The following is a 20417-nucleotide window of genomic DNA, read 5'->3' as shown; positions in this document are numbered from 1 at the left end:
GTAACCACAGCCCTGAAGCAAAGATTGTGAGTTTGAACTGAGCCTGGCCTACATAGCAAGTCTCTGACTTAAAAAAAATTTACAAAAATGACAGCTAAAAAATTAATAATTAAAAAAGTGCGTATATATGGTGTGTGCATGTGCATGTATACTTGGGGAGGAGGGAGCTATGCATGTAAGTAAGGTGGCAGAGACTGACAGCCAGTGTCCTCTATCACTCTCTACTTCATTTATTTAAAGACTTATTTTTATTTGTATAAGTGTGTGTGTGTGTGTGTTATGAGTGTGTATGTGTGTGATTGTGTGTGTGTGTGTATGAGTATGCATGTATGAATGTATGAGAGTGTTAGTGTGTGTGTTTTGAGTGTGTTAGTGTGTGTATGAGTATGTGAGTATGTGTTTGTGTATATGAATGTATGGGTGAGTATTGTATGAGTGTGTGTGTATATGAGTGTGTGAGTATGTGTGAATGAATGAGTGTGTGTTTGTGTGTTTGTGTGAGTGCATGTGCTAGATAGAGTTCCTGGTAGCATCATACCACCCAACATGGGTGCAAGAATTGCTGAGTCATCTCCTCAGGCTCACAGACCCTGCAGCTCCCAGCAAATTCCCAAGAGCCTCTCCCTTCCACCTCCCAGCACTGGGATTCCAAGTGCTTGCCTAGGTCCAGCTTTTCCCATCTCCTCACCCAGACATCTGACAAGCTTAACTGTTGTTCTGTGTGGTCCCTGTGTGTCCTACTGAGCAGAACTGTTCACACAGCCTGTGTGCTGTTGAGGAGAACTGTTATGTGACCTGTGTGTCTGGGTGTACAGAACTGTTGACATGGCCTATGTGTTCCAGTATGCAAAACCGCTCTGCAGCTGTTAGCTGAGTTATCAGGTGAGTCATGGTATCTTAGAGTCATCCACAGAGCAGATATGAGCAAAACTATCTAAACTCTGTGAGTCAAAGTAGAGATGGCCTCTCAAGGGTAGGAACTAATCCCCACCTTGTGTCTGCTCTCAATTTCTACTCCTAGTCAACTTGTTTCCAGAGATCTGTACATGTTTTCTTGCTAACTTAAGTGAACCTGGGGTCCATCTGCACCTAGACCTTCTCAGAAGAATGTCCTAGTAGTAGCATCAGCAGAAGCAAGGACAGCACAAAGGAGAGGATGGCTGTCAGACTAGCTGTATCATGTGTCCCAGAAACAGGCTGAGAGCCACCTGAATTCCCACACTAGCCCCTGAATCCCAGAACTGAGAGCAGAAAGTTATTTTGCCATCTTGGGAATATGCCACTTCATTTCCAAGCAAACATCAAGAAATTGCCAAAGGTCAAACAAGCCAATAAGGGAAGCCAGAGGCTCTACAGAGAAAATGCTGCAGTTATGGAGCTGGGAGGAGGTGGTCTTAGCCAAGGGTGGGTGTTCCGGATAGAGAATGAGAGCTGCTTTATCGGGATGATGGCTTGTAGGCTTCTTTTAGCACATTCCTGTAATTTTTTTTTTCATGTAATCTTAGAGGCCATTAGAATAGTTAATCACCCGGCATTTATAAAAGTTTGACACTTCGTGATCAATCAAGAAAGGACTGTTTCTGAAATTTTCATCAGATTAGATTCCTGTCGTACTAACTGTGGGGCGGTTATTTCTTGCTAATAGTGGAGGTACCCATGGCCGACCTCTGGATAAGTTCACTATCATTTTGTTTAGTAGTTCATCCACACTTTTTGACTGAGCATCTTGAAGATGCACTGATGGAGCTCTCTGGCTTGCTTGAGGCAGCATCTGAAGTGAGGATGACCCGCGGTGGCCCCTCTCTGTCCATCAAGGTGTCTGGTCCTTTCCACAGCTTCTTCAAATGCCATACTACTCAGCTGAGTCACTTTTTCATTTTTAGTCTAATTTTCTTTAACTTTGGCATTTATAGTTCAGTACTCAACTTTGTTTGCTAGGCTATTATAGCAAAGTACTACAGGCAGAGCAGCTTCAACAGCAATTTGATTTTCTTACAGTTTTTCAAAGTTAGAAATCTAAAGTCACAAAGTTGGCTTTTCCTGAGGCCTCTCTCCTTGGCTAGCAGATAGCTTCCCTCCCCACCCCTCATGTGTGCATGCCTGTGCATGTGTGTCAGTGTCTCACACACACATTCGTATTTCTGCCCCTATGTCCCCGTTGTAAGGACACCCGTTACACTGGATTAAGGCTTGGACAAGCGATTTTATTTTACTGTGATGGGTCCTGCCTCCAGTGCAGTCATGCTGAGCTACTGCAGGTTTATGACGTCAACCTGAGAAGAGACAGCTCAGCCCACATCAAAGCTCACCACCAATTTCCTGACAAGTTCCAATTTTCTAGGAAATCTTCAACACAATAAAGGTCACTAGCCAGCCTCACACAGTTTAACCCCATGGAGGAATAGTTTTTGGTCCCAAATGATGTTGATTACTTAGTAAAAAACAAAAAACAAAAACCAAAAAAACCTGAAGGTCATGTCTGGTAAAATAAATAAGAAATAAAAGAAGGGATTGTTCTTCTCTCTCACAGTGCTACCTGTACTGGCATTGTGTGTGCCCTGTTCAAGGATCCACTATGACCCATCCTGACACAAGGCCCCACAGTATAGTAGGAAGCACTTGCTGAAATGACCCTTCCCATCCCATTGCCTTTCCTGTGCCCAGGTGTCCTTCTTCGTGAGGGGCTGTGAGTGAAGGAAAGACGAAAGAAGCAGTATTTCCCTTAAGTCTCAGTGAAATTCAGCAGGGAAACGTGCATACATAAATAATCAACCTAAACCAGAAAGCAACCCAACAGCTAGCTTTACAGAGCTCTTGCTATGGAAAGCACAGAGGCTATGGGGATACTGGAAGCTGGTTCCGAAGGACAGGCAGGTTTGAGGCAGAAATCGGGAAGATACTGGGTGAGGGGGGGAACTAATGTGCCCATGTGAGCTGTCAGGTAACCAAAGTCTGTGATATGCTTATGTCAGAAACAGGGCTGACACGCAGAGGATGGTTCCTGATTCCTGCTGGGAGAGGGGTCATAGTAGCCCTTCTCCATCAGCCTCACACTTACCCTCTGCCCCTCCCAAAACCACGTCTACTGCTCCAGTGATGGAAGAGTAAATTGCTTTTAAATTACTGAGAGACTCCACCTTGTGATGTGTTTGAGTCATGATCTTTCCCTTCCAGCTTCCATTATGAACTGGTATGTGGTTGCTTGTTATGTGTGGAGAGCAAGATCTGCCAAGGGTGTCAGTCAGTAAGGCAGGACACAGGTCCCACAGGGACTTGTGATGCAGGGCTCACCAGAGGCTTTTGATGGTATAACAGTTGCTTGAGTGACTATTTCACAGCATGGACAGGTGGGCCAACAGGCCTGTTGGAAAGATAACTTCCTGGGTGAAGGGTTATACCTTTCTCCTCCTCAATAGGATGATGTGATTCAGTGCAGAGAGAAGAAGTTAGACTGACTCTTGTCCCTTAGTTTTCAACTCGGAACTTTCATGTGTAGAGTTGTTCATTTGCACTGATACCTAAAAAGTAGCATTAAATCTATGTGGCCAATAGTATGTAGCTAGAGAGCACACGGGCTGGACGGGGACTCGTCCACACCCACAGGAGTCGTTAAAGAAGGCATGGGAAGGAGTGGCTTAGTTGGTAAACCACAGGCTTTATGAGTGATCTCCAGAACCTAAGAGAAAATTCTAGGTGCAGTGGCCCCTAGGCTTATTTTATTATCCGAGGCCTGGGGAGTCGGAGACAGGGATCCCCAGAGCTTCAGAGCCAGACAATCTAGACTAATTGTTAAGTCCCTGCTAGAAGAATAGCTCCCAGTGAGAGGCTCTATCTCAAAGGAGGGGAACTGCCTTCATGAAGACTCCAGGCCTCCACAAACATGTACATATACACACATACGCACCACAACTGCATGCATACATACATATGCATTAAAATGAGTAAGTATACAGCCTTGGAGAACAAGTTAAATGGTTGAAATACAAATTGTGTAATGCCCAGATCCTGGCAAGGATGAGGGAAGATCCCCAGAGAATTTGATGGTGGAGTGAAACTGAAGGCCTGCATCCTTAAGGACCTCAGATTGAGTACTACGTGTGTGTAGGTGGACATGTGCTGGTAGAGGCTTCATGTGTGCTGGGCATGCATCTTACCCCTGAGCTGCTCCCCAACTGTCCATGTATTTTTAAAGGAAGCTCATAGAACTTATGTATGATTCATGTCAGAATGGCTTTCTTGGTCAAAGAGCATTAGAGAACTTTTTTTTCCTTGAGGGGGAAAAAAATGAAAAATTTAAACTAGGCCAAATTGATGCAAATACTTTCAGACATGTGGCACCACAGGAGAGAGATCTAGTATTTGTTTAGTAAACTGAAATAAATCTATTGTGCCTTTTGAAGCAGAAGGAGAAGGAGGCAAGGACAACTAGCTTTGGAAAGATGGCATCATATTCCTGTGGCCCCACTGAGAGACAGACACAGGAGGTTACAGTACACTAGGGGTTGTCTTGCTCTGTATAATAGTAAAGTCCAAGCAAGCTAAGGCTGTGAACTAGATCCTCTCTCCAACAGAAGAGAGAGATGGATTTGATAGTGAGTGGTTCAAATGATTTATCAAAGAGCTAGGCTGACTCCCTGCTAGAATAGCCCCATGCACTTGGGTCAGGGACCACAGGCCATCCGGATCACAGAGGAGCCTAATTAAAGCTCAGGCTCAGCCCACTTCTACTCTCATGAGTAGGTCTGGAATTGGTTGATAGGAACTATAATTGTGTTATCCTCAGAAATGGCTTTTGTTAAACATTCCTTTTCTAAGTACGTTCTAAACACTTGGCATCCTTCGATTTCATATTCTTCACATACTTGGTCCAGATACTTGCTGTGATGTTTACTTTGTTCAAGCACAACAGTGTATCCATGTGCAGTGTGCTGGATATCAGCTGACAGACTCTGCCAGTGAGCTCAGTGTGCTTGATCAGCAAGGCACAGAGGCCTCTGCCCCAGAACCGGACACCTAAAAGGAGCTGTAGAGGTTGACTCTGGTATTTGCCATGTTCAGTTTGGAGGCTGAATCAAACCCCAGCTCATTCACAAGTCAGCAAGCTTCTTTTGTAAGCAAGCCATGTGATTGCTATTAAGGTACTGTGTGAGGGGCCATCTTGGAACGTGTGAGCATTGCCTGGTTTTTTTGTTTGTTTGGTTTTTGGTTTTTTTCAGGCTTGTGGTGGTTGTGCACTCATACAGACCTTTAGAGTCTTTCATGCCCCTCATAGCAAGCAAGACTGCCCTGAAGGATTCTACTGTAATGAAGCTGTTCTATCACGAGAGCTCTTTAGAAAGGATTGTGTAAACTCAGAAAGCTGGAAGGAAGATAGCTACTGGAAATACATGTCTGTCCCTGGGAGCTACTCCACTTCAGTAAAAGCTGCCCCAGCTTCTTTTTTCCCTTTTCCGTTTCAACACTCTCTATAAGAACTATCTGTCTTTATATGAGCACGGTATCCCTCCTAAATTCAAGGAGCAGGCTGGGGAGTTGGCGCCATGGCACTGCATGACATCACCTAGCATCACTGCACAGCTTGATGGGTAAAAATCAGCATCTGGGTTTTCGAGGCAGTGACTCTCAATGGGGCTTCCTCGATACCTACGGCATATTGTTCCAGCTCTTGCCACCAGAGAATCCCACTTTCAGAGAACAGGACTGTTCTTCCTTCTCTGTTAGGAAGAACCATCGTATGGTACCAGATAGGTTTGATGTCTTGCATGGAATGTTTTTTGGGCACTGCCTGCTCTGCTTCATCTTGTCGGATGCTTTAGGGTCACCAGCTAGGGACTCTTTCTAGAGAACCAAACCTGCTTTCCTCACCATGATAAGAGGAGCCCTGAGAAAAGAGTTGCCATCTTCCAGCCCTTGCAAGTCTAGTTAGGGGCACAGCTAAGGTCCAGACTAAGATCTTTTTGTAATTTTTAGCAGTGTTTTTAACCCAGGTTAACTCCATGCTTTTGGTGAATATAGGTGCAACAGAGGCACACAGCAGAGGACCGTGGGCAGCAGTGAGGGCTCTTTCTTCTTGGGCCTGTCCTTATACTGCCAGGCTTCTCCAGGTGCTTGATGGAAACACAGAGCCCTTCTCTTAGCTGTCTCTAAAGGACAGCCGTGTGTATGGACTGGAGCTCTGCATAGGCAATATAGACCTTCAGTGCATCCAAGAGCTAATTGTTTCTGGTGTGAGTGACTGCAGACTAGTTTAGTGTTTTTTGCTTGGTAAACATTAAGCCCATACTCTCTTGAGGCAACAAAAAACAAATTAGATGATAAATTCCAGATCACCAAAATGAAAAATGAGGAAAGGCAAATGGTCAAACAAACAAGCAAACAAACACAAGGAGGTCTCTCTGTATCAGCTAAAGCGCCGGAAGGATATTATCTGCATCCTCTTGGTGAGTTCCCATCTCAAGGTCCTGGCTTCTGTCCTCTGTGCTTGAGACTAAGCAGTAAAGGAGCACAGGTGGTGGGCAGCCAACAAGTGTGTCACAAGTCAGGGTAGGTCAGCGACTGTCCCATCACCAAAGTGCAAATGTGTTTATAAAAGGGCAGCTCTCTTGCCACATGCCTCTGACGAAAGCTGATGCTCCCTAGTGAGAGTTCAGGTCATTCAGCAGAGGCCATGCCCTTCCAGGTGTGTCCTCTGCCTGGACCTTTGCAAACAGATACTCGTCCTACCTAGGGTCCTGCAGAGCTGTAGCTGCCATTGTCACAGTGTGACACATAAAATGCAAGGTGATACCACTATATGATGAATGAACAGTCGTGCAGCTGGTGACAAGGTCTCCTTCAAGTTTGTGTTTTCACAGCCCACTTCATCGTGAGGTTCTGCTAAGCTGTACTGATACCCTAATGGACTCTGGAGGCAGTTCAGATAGTGAGTGGAGCTCTGGAGCCATGTTAGTTACCACTGAGCTGTGTGACGCTGAGTGGAGCCCTTTCCTTGTTTGACACCTCACTGCTTCTGTACCCTGAGTGAAGAGCAGAGCTTGTGATATCTCACTGGTTTTTGCATCATAGGCATGCCTGGTCACCTCTAATAGAAGTGCCTTTCTCTCCTTGGGATCTGAGCTATGCTAGATCTGAGACCCAGTATGGCGGTTTGGGGGATGTTACCTACCTTCCTGCATGATGTTCTATAAACTGTGTCAAGAAATGCTGTTTCTACTTGCCTTTCTCCCCCACTGGGAGAAACCCCAGATGACCATCAGGTTACAGGGCCTGTGTACCGTGTGCCAATGACTAAGGAAGAAAGGGGCTGGTCTCAGATACTAACCTGTCTGACCAGCAAGAGATAAGAAAGCTATACCAGGCTTGTTAGTCTCAAATTTTCTATAGATCAGAAAACACTACAGGTTCAGTTTCTCTCTTCATTGAGAGATATAAAAGCAAAATGATCCTTTATATCTATTACCTAACTGTCCTTGAGGAGGAGGCCCAGTGAGATTGCTGTGTGGAGCACCAAGTCCTCCAGAAGAGGCCTCCTTTGATCTGGCTTTTAGTTTAAGCAGAGTCCACTGAGCCAGCCCTGCGGCCATGTTTGTGAGAAGCTGCCACACTCAGCCTTAGGTCAAGAAAGCTGAGCATAGTTGAGGTTGGGATGATCAAACCCAGACAGTTTCCTACAATTATATTTTTAGTGCATCTATATATTTGTTACAGAGTGTGCTACATGCTAAAAATATTTTCCTTTGTAGGCCAATGGAAATTACAAAGCACACTGAGGGAGCACAGGTAAGATAGTTTTTAGTGTGCTAGGGGCACCCTGGTTGTTATCAGCCTCAACTTTACAGCATGACATCACTCATGCCTCAAAGCTTCACAACTAAATTCTTGAATTTCAACAACTTTGTTGCCATAAAACCATAAAGGAGTACAGCAAAACTCAATACACAGAGCTCAGGACCAGGACTCTGGGGAAGTAAGTGACTGGGAGTCACCAGCAACGGCGACAATGTCTGGCTGCTGCCTCTCAGACAAAAGCTTCATCTCTTTTCCTTCCCTGTGTCCTTTCCTCGAGGTGCTTTCCGGCCTGCTCTGAGCCACCAAGCACACATGTGCTTCCCCTCAAGGCTCTGTGCTTGTGCTTGTTATAAAGTTACTTTGAGGTTTATTATTCTCCAGAGTTCTCGGTGCCCCCTTCTCAAAGTATGTTTTGTTGTTGTTGTTGTGGTGGTGGTGGTGGTGGTGGTGGTGGTGGTGGTGGTGGTGGTGGTCTTTTGTAGTTGTTGTCTTAGTTTGGTTTCTGTGGGGGGTTTTGGTCACTGGTTTCGTAGTTACAGATATTTGCCTGAGTTTTGGAGTTTTACATAAATCCTTTAAGAAACTATGGCAAACACAAGAATATGTAAGTTGTTTAACTATCTGAATGTAGTTTTTAAATATCTAGTGTGTGAGTCTTTCTTTCTCTGTCACTTTTAAACTTATTTTAAAAGACTTTTTTTTTTGGTTTTTCGAGGCAGGGTTTCTCTGTATAGTCCTGGCTGTCTTGGAACTCACTTTGTAGACCAAGCTGGCCTCAAACTCAGAAATCCGCCTGCCTCTGCCTCCCAAGTGCTGGGATTAAAGGCGTGTGCCACCACCCCTGGCTTTAAAAGACTTTTTAAAAAAGCATTTGTTTGTGTGCATGAATGCCATATATATATATATATAGGCAAAAAGGTCAGAGTGTATATCTGATCCCCTAGAGCAGGAGTTCCAGGAGGTTGGGAGCCTCTGAGTATGGGTGCTGGGGTCCACACTTGGATCCCCTGGACAAGCAGAAAGCATTCTGCCTGCAGAACTTTCTGTCCCCTCCATTGATTTTTGAGTTAGAGTTTCTCACTAACCCTAGTTCACTGGTTATTAGACTGGCTGCCTAGCAAGCCCTTGAAGTTTTCCTGTCTTGGCCTCCCAGTTCTGGGATCATGGCTTGGTTGTTTTATGTTTTTTTTTTTTTTTTTTTTTTGGTTGTTGTTATTGTTTTTTTAGTTTTTAGGGTTTGTTTTTTTTTGGGGGGGGGGGTTCTTGTTTTGTTCTGTCCTGTTAATGAGTTTATGAGATCCACATTCAGGTCCTCATGCTTTTAAACAAAGGGTTTTACCCATCGAGCCTTCTTTTCCAGCCCTAAGAACTGTAATTGTTTTTAATGTAATTTAATTCTTTCCTCTGTCCCATTTTATATATTAGAAAATTCAAGATGAAAGCAGCTGTTATATGGGAGAGACTCTGTTAGGAGCATCACACATGATACTGATGTATGTCTACTCAGAAGTCTGTAAGATCAACATTGTTGCACCCATTTTATAGATGAGGTGACTAATGAGTCCATCTAACTTGGAAGCCCCTGTTAATTAGTGCTTTGGGTTTGCAACACTTCCACAACTGAGACTTAATTGCGCTGATTCATTCAAAGGAGTGTCAACATGCCACTATATGGTCAGTTTCTTTGTTTGTTTTGACACAGTATTACCATGCATCCTAGGGTGGCCTTGGACTCTTGATCCTCTTGACTCCATGTTCCAAATGCTGAGATTACAGGTGTGACCACCACGTCTTGCTTTGTTTTCCTTATTCCTGTAACAAGAGATTGCCTATTGTTTTGTATGAGAAGGGGCTACTAATAGAATTATTGATTCTACTTAGTAATAAGGGGGACCTGCTTCCTCTTCTCTTCCACTTGTCATTGGAAGGGACAGGTGCTTGTTTGTAGTAGCTCAGATGGGCCACATCTCTCCTGGCTCCATCCAAGGACACTGAGTTCCTGTGGTTGTCAGAACAGGCGTTTCTATTATGATGTCACAACCCAGTTATTTGTGAGACCTTTGAAAGTTTACTTTGGTTCAAACTACCAGATAGGCTTTTGTCTTCAGAAAAAAGGTGGGGGTGGAGTCTGTGGAGGAATTAAAGATTACTGTTGTGCCTGCTTCATGCATCATCTCACTTCACCCTCAGTAAAGTGTGTGACTCTCACAGGCTCTGAGAAGTGGAGAGAGGGTATCTTGGTCTCAGTTTTCAGGGGCACCTTCCCCATTACACCTGGGCGTTGACCCAAGACAGTGAGGCCAGATTCACAGGATATCACAGAAAACAGTGACAGCTAGCTGGCTGCACTAGCCCATTTTCTGATGACCTTTAACCTCAGACAGCAAGGCAAAGAAGATAAGCAAAGCTAAAACAAACCACAGCAGTTGTATAATAGGTTAAAACTCATAACTAGGAAAGCAATGGACAATGTGGAGCTTGTTGACCACTTATTCACCTAGTATGTATGAGGCCTTGGATTCTGTGGGCAACTCAGAGAAGTGGGAGGGTCCTAGGAGTCTGTTAGTCTTATCGTCTGAGGTATAGAAGTATAAATTGTCTCTTGCACTTGGTCTCTTAGGGGTATCCATGATGCAAAGCTTTAATGTCCTGTAGAGCTTTTTCTTGTCTGACTGCTGAGCACAAAAGCTATGCTGTGTGTCGAGTGCCTGGGTTGATCTCTTCTAGAGAGAAGCTATGTTTGGTATCTAAAGAACAATGAGGGTGTGCTGCTTGGCTGATCAGTGTGGGATCAAGTTCACATTCCCCAGCATCCACACTCCCACCTCCACACACGGTTGGTGGAAGCAGAGCAAGGAAGGGCAGGTCCTTTTTACCCTGGAGAGATGTGAGCTCTGGCTTTCCTAATATGGACACAGCTGGGCCTGGGGAGCATTAAACATTGATTTAATCCACGACTGGAGGAACGTCCCAGGAAGAAGAAATGGATTAATAACCAATCAGCACAGGCCCTTCCCCTTGTTTTCCCAGGGCACCTCCTTCTATGGAGCTAACTGTTTGGTGAACAAACACCCTGGAAACTGGCTTTCTATCATAATTATTTGTATTAGAGTTAGCAACCCTCCAAGGTGGTAGACTTTACTTTCCTCTGTGTGTGTGAAGGAGAGATTTTTATAATGCTTGCTAATAGAGATGATTCAGGCACAGTCTTCTGTTTGTAAATTGCAAGTTATTTAAGTTCCTTTTAAAGGCCCGATGACCAGCAATCTCTTCTGAGTGGGAAATTTTATAAAAGAATAGATTTTCTGGGGTCATAGACTTCTTATACAGCCCTTCCTTCACAGGCACATGGGGCAGTGGCACATCCACTCACACACACACACTTCTGCACACCTTGGCACATGGGGCAGCGGCACAGACACATGCACACACTTCTGCACACCATACCATGCCATGCCAAATCCCACCCCATGAAATGAAGGGAAAGTATCCACATGTGCTGCTGGCTTTCCAGCTAGTAAAATACCATCAGACAATATATGTGTGTTTGTGCCTTTGGGGAGATGTTTGTCATTAATTCTCCCAGCATGCATGCATGAGGGTGTGTGTGTGTGTGTGTGTTTTCTAATCAAGGGAACCCATTTGGCCTGAGCAGGCTACCCACAACTTAAGGAAGTCAGCCAGCATGGCTACTCTTGAATGAAGCAATCCCTTTGTACATAGCAAAGGGTCTTCTCCACTGGAATAGGCCTCCTCCCTGATTCTAGGCTAGATCTGTAATCAGACCATGGGAAGTGATGCCTTCTGTAGACAGTGCTCTAGGCCAACACTAAACCAGCACCCCCCAGCCCCCCGAAGACACGTGTTAAGGTCTTTGTGCAAGACCCAGAATTGTATTAACTATGAATCTCAAGGGTATTCCTTGCTTCTTCATGGGAGGGCCATTGAAATCCTATATTGTTTAAGTCTTTTTGTAGGTTTGTTTATTCATGTCCTTAGTTTATTCCTAAATACAAGTGATGGGAAATGCTCCCTGTGTCAGCCCAACAGTCCATCCTCTTCATCGCCATGTCTCCCTTCTTTCTGCCCATGGAAACTTGCTGTCATAGAGCACAATACCCTCTGTGTTATTGGCCTTCAAAGTTAGATGCCTCCTAAATATCTATAATTTTTTGGTAGCTATTACATATAGGACATCATTAAAAACACCCAAATTAGTGTTTCTCAGCACTGTTAGCACATTGAAATTACTGAAAAAGAGGACATTAAGATGACTCTGAGGCACAAATCATAGAGAGCCCGAAATGTTAAGATTTGTAACACCCTTACCCCAACACTCACTTCATATCAACACATCCCCTCACACCACACACATACACACACACACACACACACACACACACACACACACACATTGTGAGACACATACATGGTGATTCTCAAAGAGGATTTAGAGGTAGGAACTGCAGATGGAAAGCCCCTGTATGTGATTTAGTATTTCGCCTGTGATGACCCTTTAAGGTTATCGTGTCTATGAGTAAATGTCAAGGTCACATGAAGAATTACAATCAGGGGCTGGGGAGATGACACACTCAATAAAATGTCTGCCATGCAAGTGTGATGACCTGAATTTGATCCACAGAACAGGTATAACAAAGACCAGGGGGAGGCAAGGCAGCCAGACTGTGGCCACCTTGTCAAGCTTCAGCCCAATGAGAGACCCTGTTTCAGAAACTAAAGTGAATAGTTCTCAAGGGACAGCACCCAGGATTGACCTATTGCCTCAATGTTGACGTGCACACATGCATGCACATCTGCACACACACATCCATACACTAAAAAACAAAAAAAACAAAAAAACTACAGCCATACTTATGGTGAAGAATATATGATAATGTCTCTTATAGCAGATGTTATGGGGTTGGGTTACATTTTGTGGTCTGTAATTTGACCTGGGATTAATCATATCCATAAAATAAACAAGAGTTTTAAAGGGACATGGTCACAGTGGATGTTCCATTCAGAACTTAAGGGCCAGGTTATATGAAGTGATAAAGGCACTGAAATTACCTAAGACCCATTGTCTCCATTCTTAAGCAGTGACCCCAAGAGGCATAGGCAGAGCAGCTTAAGTGTCTAGTGCTGTGTAAACTGCTTCTGTTGATAGTGAGCTGTTCTGGTTTTCTACCAGTTACAAGGTTCTTGAGATCTCTGATAGCTGGCACTTCAGAACACCTTTCCTCTGGCCTTGATATCATTAAACTGGTCAACATTTTCTTCTCTCCTCTCCTCTCCTCGCCTCGCCTCGCCTTTCCTCGCCTCGCCTTGCCTCTTCTCTTCTCTCTCTTTCCTTCCTTCCTTCTTTTCCTCCTCCTCCTCTTCCTCCTTCTTGAATGGATGAGTGCTCAGCTGCATGTACACCTGCATGCCAGAAGAGGGCATCAGATCCCTTTATAGATGGTCATAAACAACCATGTGGGTGCTGGGAATGAACTCAGAACCTCTGGAAGAGTAGTCAGTGTTCTTAAGCACTGACTTGTCTCTCTAGCCCTATGGTCAACATTCTTATGACACCTCTGTGGTACATATGCGGTATTATCTTTACTGTTGTTGTTTCTTAGTATTTTCTCTGAACTTCATAATGAACATAACCATATGGCTTTAGCATTCACATGTAACTTCCAAGTGTTGTATTAATGCAGAGAAATGCTGGAAACATGACATTTTCCAGCTCACCAAGGAGAAATGCAAATTAAAGTGGAAAGAAAGTAAAACCCAATACTTTTATTTATTCAGACCTCTCCTGCTCAAAATGGAGTTAAGGCAGCTTCCAAAACAGAATGGTAGAACTTGGCAGGAAGATGGGCAAGGAGCTTAGTTAATATCCAGCAAACTGTCCCTGAGTTCCTGTCCTGGCTAAGGAGGACCCCAAAACTCCATGTCATGAGAAGGATGACAAGAAACGAGGTGCCTTTATCTGACCATTCCTGACATTGGTACCAGAGAGAAGTAAAACTGAGTGAGGGAAGAAAGAGCCAGGTCCCTGTCAGCATAGCAGTGGATTTATAGGGCCTTTTCTCTTGCTCCCCCCCCCCCCCAAAGGTGGATGTCATCTCAGCAGATCTACATGGTAAGAGGTCATGCCTAGTGCACAGGAAGATGGAGTCCTTCACAGGGCCAGCTTTATAGAGGTCTGACTGGACCCAAGCATGAACTCAGCCACATCCCCCACCCCTCCCCGGGAGAAGTTTCATCATCCATAGTCTGGGAAATGGGAAATGGGCGTGAGCTTGTGGTAGGTGTGATTGTTTTGTTTTGTGTTGGTTTTTTTTTTTTTTGGTTGTTGTTGTTAGCACAGCACCATTAGCCTCCCTCAGCTCCTTAGCGAGGATCATGAGCTTACAGCAAAGAGCACAGTCCAGTAGAGGAGCCCTTGGCTAGGGTCCATGTGCCCAGGCTCAGCCCTTAGTGCTAAAGTACAGGAGAAGCGGACAGCAGCATCTTACACACTGTCCACTAGCCTGGGCTCAGCAGAGCATTCTGGGTAGCATTGATGAGGTCAGGGCAGCATTTACAAACAGGAAAACATCAATCTGGGCAGGGAGCTAAGCCTGCCGTAGCCCACCCGGTGTGATCCATACTTCTGTCCTGAAAATTGGGCTGCAGGATTATATCCACCCGACAGGGCTGAAATCTCCCTCAGAAAGAAACTAAGGCCTCCATCATAGCACCGATGAAGAAGACAATAACAGTATGCTTTCTTCTAAACTCAGAGAAAACAAAGGTGTGTTACATTCAGTCAAAATTTAAAGCTATAACACTCGGTCAGGGTCAGTTTTAATTCTGACTTGTTCCTGTTGCTTTGTCTATAGGTAACTATATCTGCAGACCCTGCAGACACCCGCTGTCCTGCTGTTTTGTTTTGTTTTATTCTGTTGCTCAGACTGCCCTAGAACTCACAATCCTGCAACAGTCTCTCCAGTGCTGATGCTATAAGCCTGGCATAGGTTAGTAACAGAGCCCTTAGACCCCTTGGGAGCCAAAGTCCTTGGCTTCTCTCTACAGATGGTTCTCCCTTGCCTTTGCCCAGGGGAGCATAATTTGCTGTCTGCTGGAATAATTAAAGGGCTCCCTATGTTTGCCCTACAGGGCTTCCTGTGGACTCTCCTCCTCATTCTTCTGTGTTATGCTTCGTTCACCAAATAGAAGCAGGAAGAGAGCACCCACCCTATCAGTAGGAGATTGGCATCAGGACCCTTTTCCCGTGAGAGAATAACTTCCTCTTCCACTAAAAAAAAAAAAAAAGATTGAAAGAGAAAACCAAAAAATACTTTCTCTGTGAAAATAAGCTCCAGTTTCTGTATTTAGCAGGGCTTTTGTTTAAAAGCAATGGCATTTCCTTAGGCTCTGAATTTTTCTTTGACTGTTATGAACTGCTTTGACAAAAAGTTTCTTAGAAAAACTTCCTTTCCAAACATGCCTGTCAACTAGCTGAGGCATTTAAAGAGATATAATTCAAACATAAAACAGTCCGTTTTTAAAGGATATCTTGAGAGTACATTTGTCACTCTGGAGTATGCTAGACTATCTGTCCCTGACTGCACAATGTGTTTAAAGGTTTCTCCATAGTGTACTGACATTTGTGATAACTCATAAGCAAGAAAGGATTTAAGTAAACACCAGAGAAATTTATTCAGGTTGTGTTGAACAATAAGAACATTAATTTTTCTAGTGTTACATCCTTCATTCTGGGTTAAATTCAGCCCTCAGCGCCAAGATGTAATTTGAATTAGTGGTATATAGGGACCTTTTATTTTTAATTTTTGTTTTTTAAGTCATTTTAGAAATGTGTCCCTCTTTGTTTTCTTCAAATGTAAAAGTCTGTGTTTTTCACAAATGGTGATATTCCAGCAGTTAGAGAAAGTGGAGTTAATTAGAGACATAATCATTATGAGATTAAGCCACCCTTAAACTGGATACTGTGTGTTCCTCTGTCCCTGTCTACTTGTATTTAATTTAAATAAAATTTTATTACATTTATTTATTTATTACTGTATGAGTGTGTGCCAGACAAGTGCCATGGAAGGAGTGTATCGTTGCTCCTCTCCTTCCACCATGTAGACCCTGAGGACTGAACTAAGGTCATCAGCTTAGGAGCAGGGGCTTTCATCCACTGAACTCCCTCTCTAGCTCCCCTTCACTGTTAAGATATTGAATATCTGTTATGTGTTAGGCCATGTTTTAATGTCTAGACAAAAATCAAGAAAAACAAACAAACAGGATAGTGCCATTCCAGGAGCTTAAAGTATCATCAGGGATATATATATATTTAATCAGTTAATAATAAAAAAATAATAAAAATAAATAGCAAGGTGGCAAGATGGCTTCGCAGGTTGAAGGTGATTGCTGCAAAGCTGACAGCCTAAACTTTATCTCATATCCCACGAGGTAGGAGAGACCTGACTTGCATATTATCTTCTGTCTCTACACACATGACATGCATGTGTACACACACACACACACACACAACACATACTTCGCCCCACATACATACCCACATGGTAGATTAAAAATTAATAGCCATAAAAATTGTGCCGTACTGAGTAAGCCTAATATAAGATGAGGGTTTGATTTCAGTTTAACACTGGCTCTTCAGACATACGAAATGCAAAGTGCAAGTGCATTTTATAAAATATGCAATGGTGTGAGATACGTGCTTTCAAGATCTGAAACTTAACCCTGCTCTAATAATGAGGCCTCAGTGATAGAGTTGGCAAAAGATGATACAAGCAGGGTGCTTTTAGAATACTGGAGAATATTGGATTTTGAGCTGGATAGTGAGGAGAAACCTTTCAGACATGATACATAGGTAGAAGCCAGGGGCAGGCCATGTGTTTCCAGTAAAGCAAAGGGATGGGATTGTAATTTCCTTTGGAAAGACTCTCATGGCTTCTCTATAGAAAGGACTGTGGGGCAAGGGAACACATTAGGGGACCACTCAGTCTAAGTCAGTGTCCCTGTGCACTCCCAGTGCTGGGCAGGGCTGAAAGGGGCTGTTGATGAGGGCCAGAGCTCTAGATTTTGGTTCCTAAGATATTACCAGTGGCTCTGTGGGGGTTGTGGATTTGAGAACAGTTTCACATACACGTGTGATTTGAGATTACAATGAAATGAAAATTGTAGGACCAAGGGGGGGGGCAGACGGGGGGAAGCCTTTCAATGCTTTAAATTCTATCCAGCTATAACAAGTTCTTATAAATGTCTGTGTACAACTTAATTCGCAATAGTTACCTTTCTTACTAATAACAAACTCTTGGCGTTGGACTCCTTATGTTAGTGTTCCTAAGGGTGGTAAACACCCAAGGGGAAAAATTAATGATCAAAGGCAGTGTCTGCCAGGGTGGATGTATATTGATTGATTCTGGAATTGTGAGTAGCAGGAAGCTTCAATAGTTCAAAGTTATCTTTCTCTTTAAAATTAAGTAGATTTCTGCATGTTGTTGATAATTTTTACCTATTTATGTGTGTGTGCTTCCCTGCTTTCCAAAGCATTACATATTTCTATGCATTCCCCTTAAAGCAGGGTAAAGTTGGATGTGATGGTTGTACCTGTATGTAAGACCGCTTAATATACGTAAGATACTTAGCAAATGAACATGCATTTTTGTACCTGGATAGTGAGGTACAGAACTGACTGCATCCACTTACATTCTAGAGTTTTGTTGTTTTTGTTTGGTTTACATTTCTGGAAATACAAACACTGCTAAGAATCCCCTACACAAGCAGGCCTGTTGTCTATTTTAGGACATAGCCATCTTTAGTGGCCACACGAGGGTCTGGCTGTGCTTGGGAATGGAGGGTACAATAAAGTTTTCCATTCTGATGTCTCATTAAGCAGCTCCTCTTTGTGTAAAGTACTCCATGGCGAAGTTGCTTCTATTTAAAGGCCGGAGTTTGATCTTGCCTTTGATCTAAACCTTTTGATCTTGAAAGAAGGATGGAGTAGCAATAAAGAGGACCCGGCAGACTTTTTTTTTTTTTTTTTTAAGAAATGTGATAAAGTTAAAGGGCAGCAGAGTCAGCCTCTCCTCAGGCCTGGCTGGCACAGAGGGACAGAGGTACATGGGGCGAGTCCATCCTTAACTGTGGAACAGGAGGGTCCCCCTTCCAGGTGCTTGGTGACACGTGAACACTGGACTCCCTAGGTCACCTGCCACCTTGGTGGTGCTGACAGAAAACTTACTTTCCCTCGGAATCCTGAGCTCAGGGTCCCTCCATTCCGTAACCCGAGCCTCTGTCTAGACCCGGGGGCGTGTTGTGTTCGTGGGTAGATGGATGAATGCATGGATGGATGGATAGATGGATGGGTGGGTGGTTGGGTGGATCTGTGGGGCGAGGCGCGTCGGGGCACAGGTTAAGGCAGAGGGTGCTTTCCGAGAACAATAACAGCCAGGACCTGGGAGCCTACACCTTTAAGGCAGGCCCCGCCCCGCCCGCGCCCGCCGGCCCGCGGGCCCGCCTGCTCGCCCGCCCGCCCCCGCCGAGGTGTCGCGCTTGTGGCGCTGGGCTCGGTGAACTTGACTTGTTCTCCCCACAGGCGCTGCAGGAGGAGCCCAAGGCCGAGGACTGCTCGCCTAGTAGGCTCGCACAGCAAGTAGGCTCCGAGGTAAGTACAGCGGGCAGAGGTGGCAGCAGCGCCGGCTGCTCAGGTGAGGCGGACCCCCGTACCTCGGCCTGCTTGAAATGCTGTTGGGTTTTGACTTCAGGTGGCGAAATGGATTCGAGTCAACCGCAGACCCCGAAAACGCAAACGAGGGAAGCGAGAAGCCGCCTTTGAAAAGGTAGGAGGCCCTGGAGGGTGCTGCTGGGAGGAGCTCCTGTGTGCTGCTGAGCCCAAGATTCAGTCTCCGCTAGAACAGCGTTTGGGGAGTTTGTGCTTTCCAGCAAGAAAGCTTTACTTGTGTGGGAAACAGATAAACAGCGGGGTCCACCTTGACCCGGATGGGGGGGCCTGTCACGTGCTCCGTACACTGCAGAGGTGCCTCGAGAAAGGAAAGCTTCCAGGCAGACATCCACAGGCAGGCATCGGCACATGGGCCCACACAGCCAACCCCTATCAGGAATCCTGTGGGAACTGGAGACCGGCAGTGTGAGAAGTGGGCAGCTTCAGACACGCCAGGACCAATTTTCCTTTTTGCTCAGCATTTTTCCTCCTGAATTTGGAATTTTAATAGTTACTTTGTAGACCTTGCTCGCTGCTTCCTGTTGTGAATGCATGGGGTTGAAACTTGTGATAATTTGAAATCAGGTGAGTAGCCCATTAGCCCTTTTTCTTACTTACTGAAAAGGGGGCAAATGTTAATGACATGTTTTGGTTTTGTCAATTTTGCTTAAATATACTTTTGCAGTTGGGCGGGCAGGAAGGTAGTTATTGCACTAAGGGACTAAAATAGCGGTGTGTTGTTCTGCTGCTGGGATAGATGATGAATCACTGGGCTCTGAAGCCAAATCCTTGCTGATAACTATGCTACCAGCTCCTGTGTTGCCTTAGTATGGGCATTGAGCGTCTGAGAACATGCACAGAGCTCACGGTAATGGTGATGTGAAGTTTCAGTATGCACTTGAGGGCACTTGGGGCCACTCAGAAGAGACCAGGCAAAAGAATGAGCTAGGCATATTGCTGGGGACATGCAAGGGGCTCAAATTATGTGAGAAGTGCTTCCCCTCCCAGCCTTGTAAAGAGCAAGCTGTGTGTGTCAACTAAGTTAACAGTGCTAAGAAACCAACTCTTAAACTTAGGGCTTTGGAGTCGTACCTCAGATGCTATGGCAGGTTGTGATTGTTCTCTCACAATTTAGGTGGCTTTAAGAGGTTTATGACTAATGAATGAGATCATAAAATAGCTAAAGAATGAAAACATGGTATGCCTAGCACTTGAACAAATGTTTGTAGGTATAATTATTAAGCAAGAAATAAGATCAGCCACATATGAAATAGGAGGAGGCATTATCGAGTGCTTGGTATTTCCACTACCAAAATCTGAAGCGGTAACTGTCTCTAAGAATTGGGGAGGCAAAAACAATGGAGGCCTCCATCTTCTAGTACAGTGGCAGCTCTCCCCCAACCATCCCTTCATTGTGCCCAGATAGGCCCACTGGAAAAGCCGCCTCTGACTTTCTTCCTAGACAATGTGGGTAGTGGTTTTAAAGAACTTGAAGCTGAATTGGATGGCCTTCCCTTCTAGGAGTGCAAGGACATCTGGTGTGCCCAGAGATATGTGTTTGTGTGGTATCCCCACTTCTTTTTCCCAGGCCAGCCCAACAGGCACTTTACCTGTCACACCTGGGAGAAGTGTCTGACAAGGAAGGCAGGCACTGTGCAGGGCCAGGTGAACAGTCAGATCTGTGACCCAAGGGCATTAGAGTGTAACCTGAAAGGCACAGGACCTAGGGGATCACTGAGGTGAGCATTCAAGCCAAGTCTGGTGCTAGGACTTGATCCTGTTGCTGGGGGGCCTTGAAGTAGGTCGCTCACTGTTGATTCTGATAAGTTGCTGAGCCGGGCTTGTACCTTAATACCCAGCACTCAAGAGGCAAAGGCGTGAGTTTAAGGCTAGTCTAGTCTGCATA

General features: G+C 44.7%; 1 protein-coding gene across 11 annotated transcripts in view; it reads left to right on the top strand.

Moving 5' to 3' along the window:
• Aopep (aminopeptidase O (putative)) overlaps positions 1-20417 on the top strand; it is a 322738-nt gene that overhangs the window by 241878 nt on the left and 60443 nt on the right. For all 11 annotated transcript variants that reach the window (XR_015045417.1, XR_015045416.1, XR_003834639.1 and 8 more), the window contains 2 exons: positions 18386-18454; positions 18555-18629. Coding sequence is in view for 7 of the 11 variants with exons in the window: in XM_029468263.2 (XP_029324123.1) it covers positions 18386-18454; positions 18555-18629 (144 nt within the window). In the remaining 4 variants the exon portion in view is untranslated. The remainder of the gene's footprint in view (positions 1-18385; positions 18455-18554; positions 18630-20417) is intronic.

Source organism: Mus caroli, unplaced genomic scaffold (assembly GCF_978045245.1).
Source record: "Mus caroli unplaced genomic scaffold, Mus_caroli_1 scaffold_15, whole genome shotgun sequence".
NCBI lineage: Eukaryota > Metazoa > Chordata > Mammalia > Rodentia > Muridae > Mus > Mus caroli.
The sequence above is the reverse complement of the archived record's forward strand: the minus strand, read 5'-3'. Positions and strand labels throughout refer to the sequence as shown.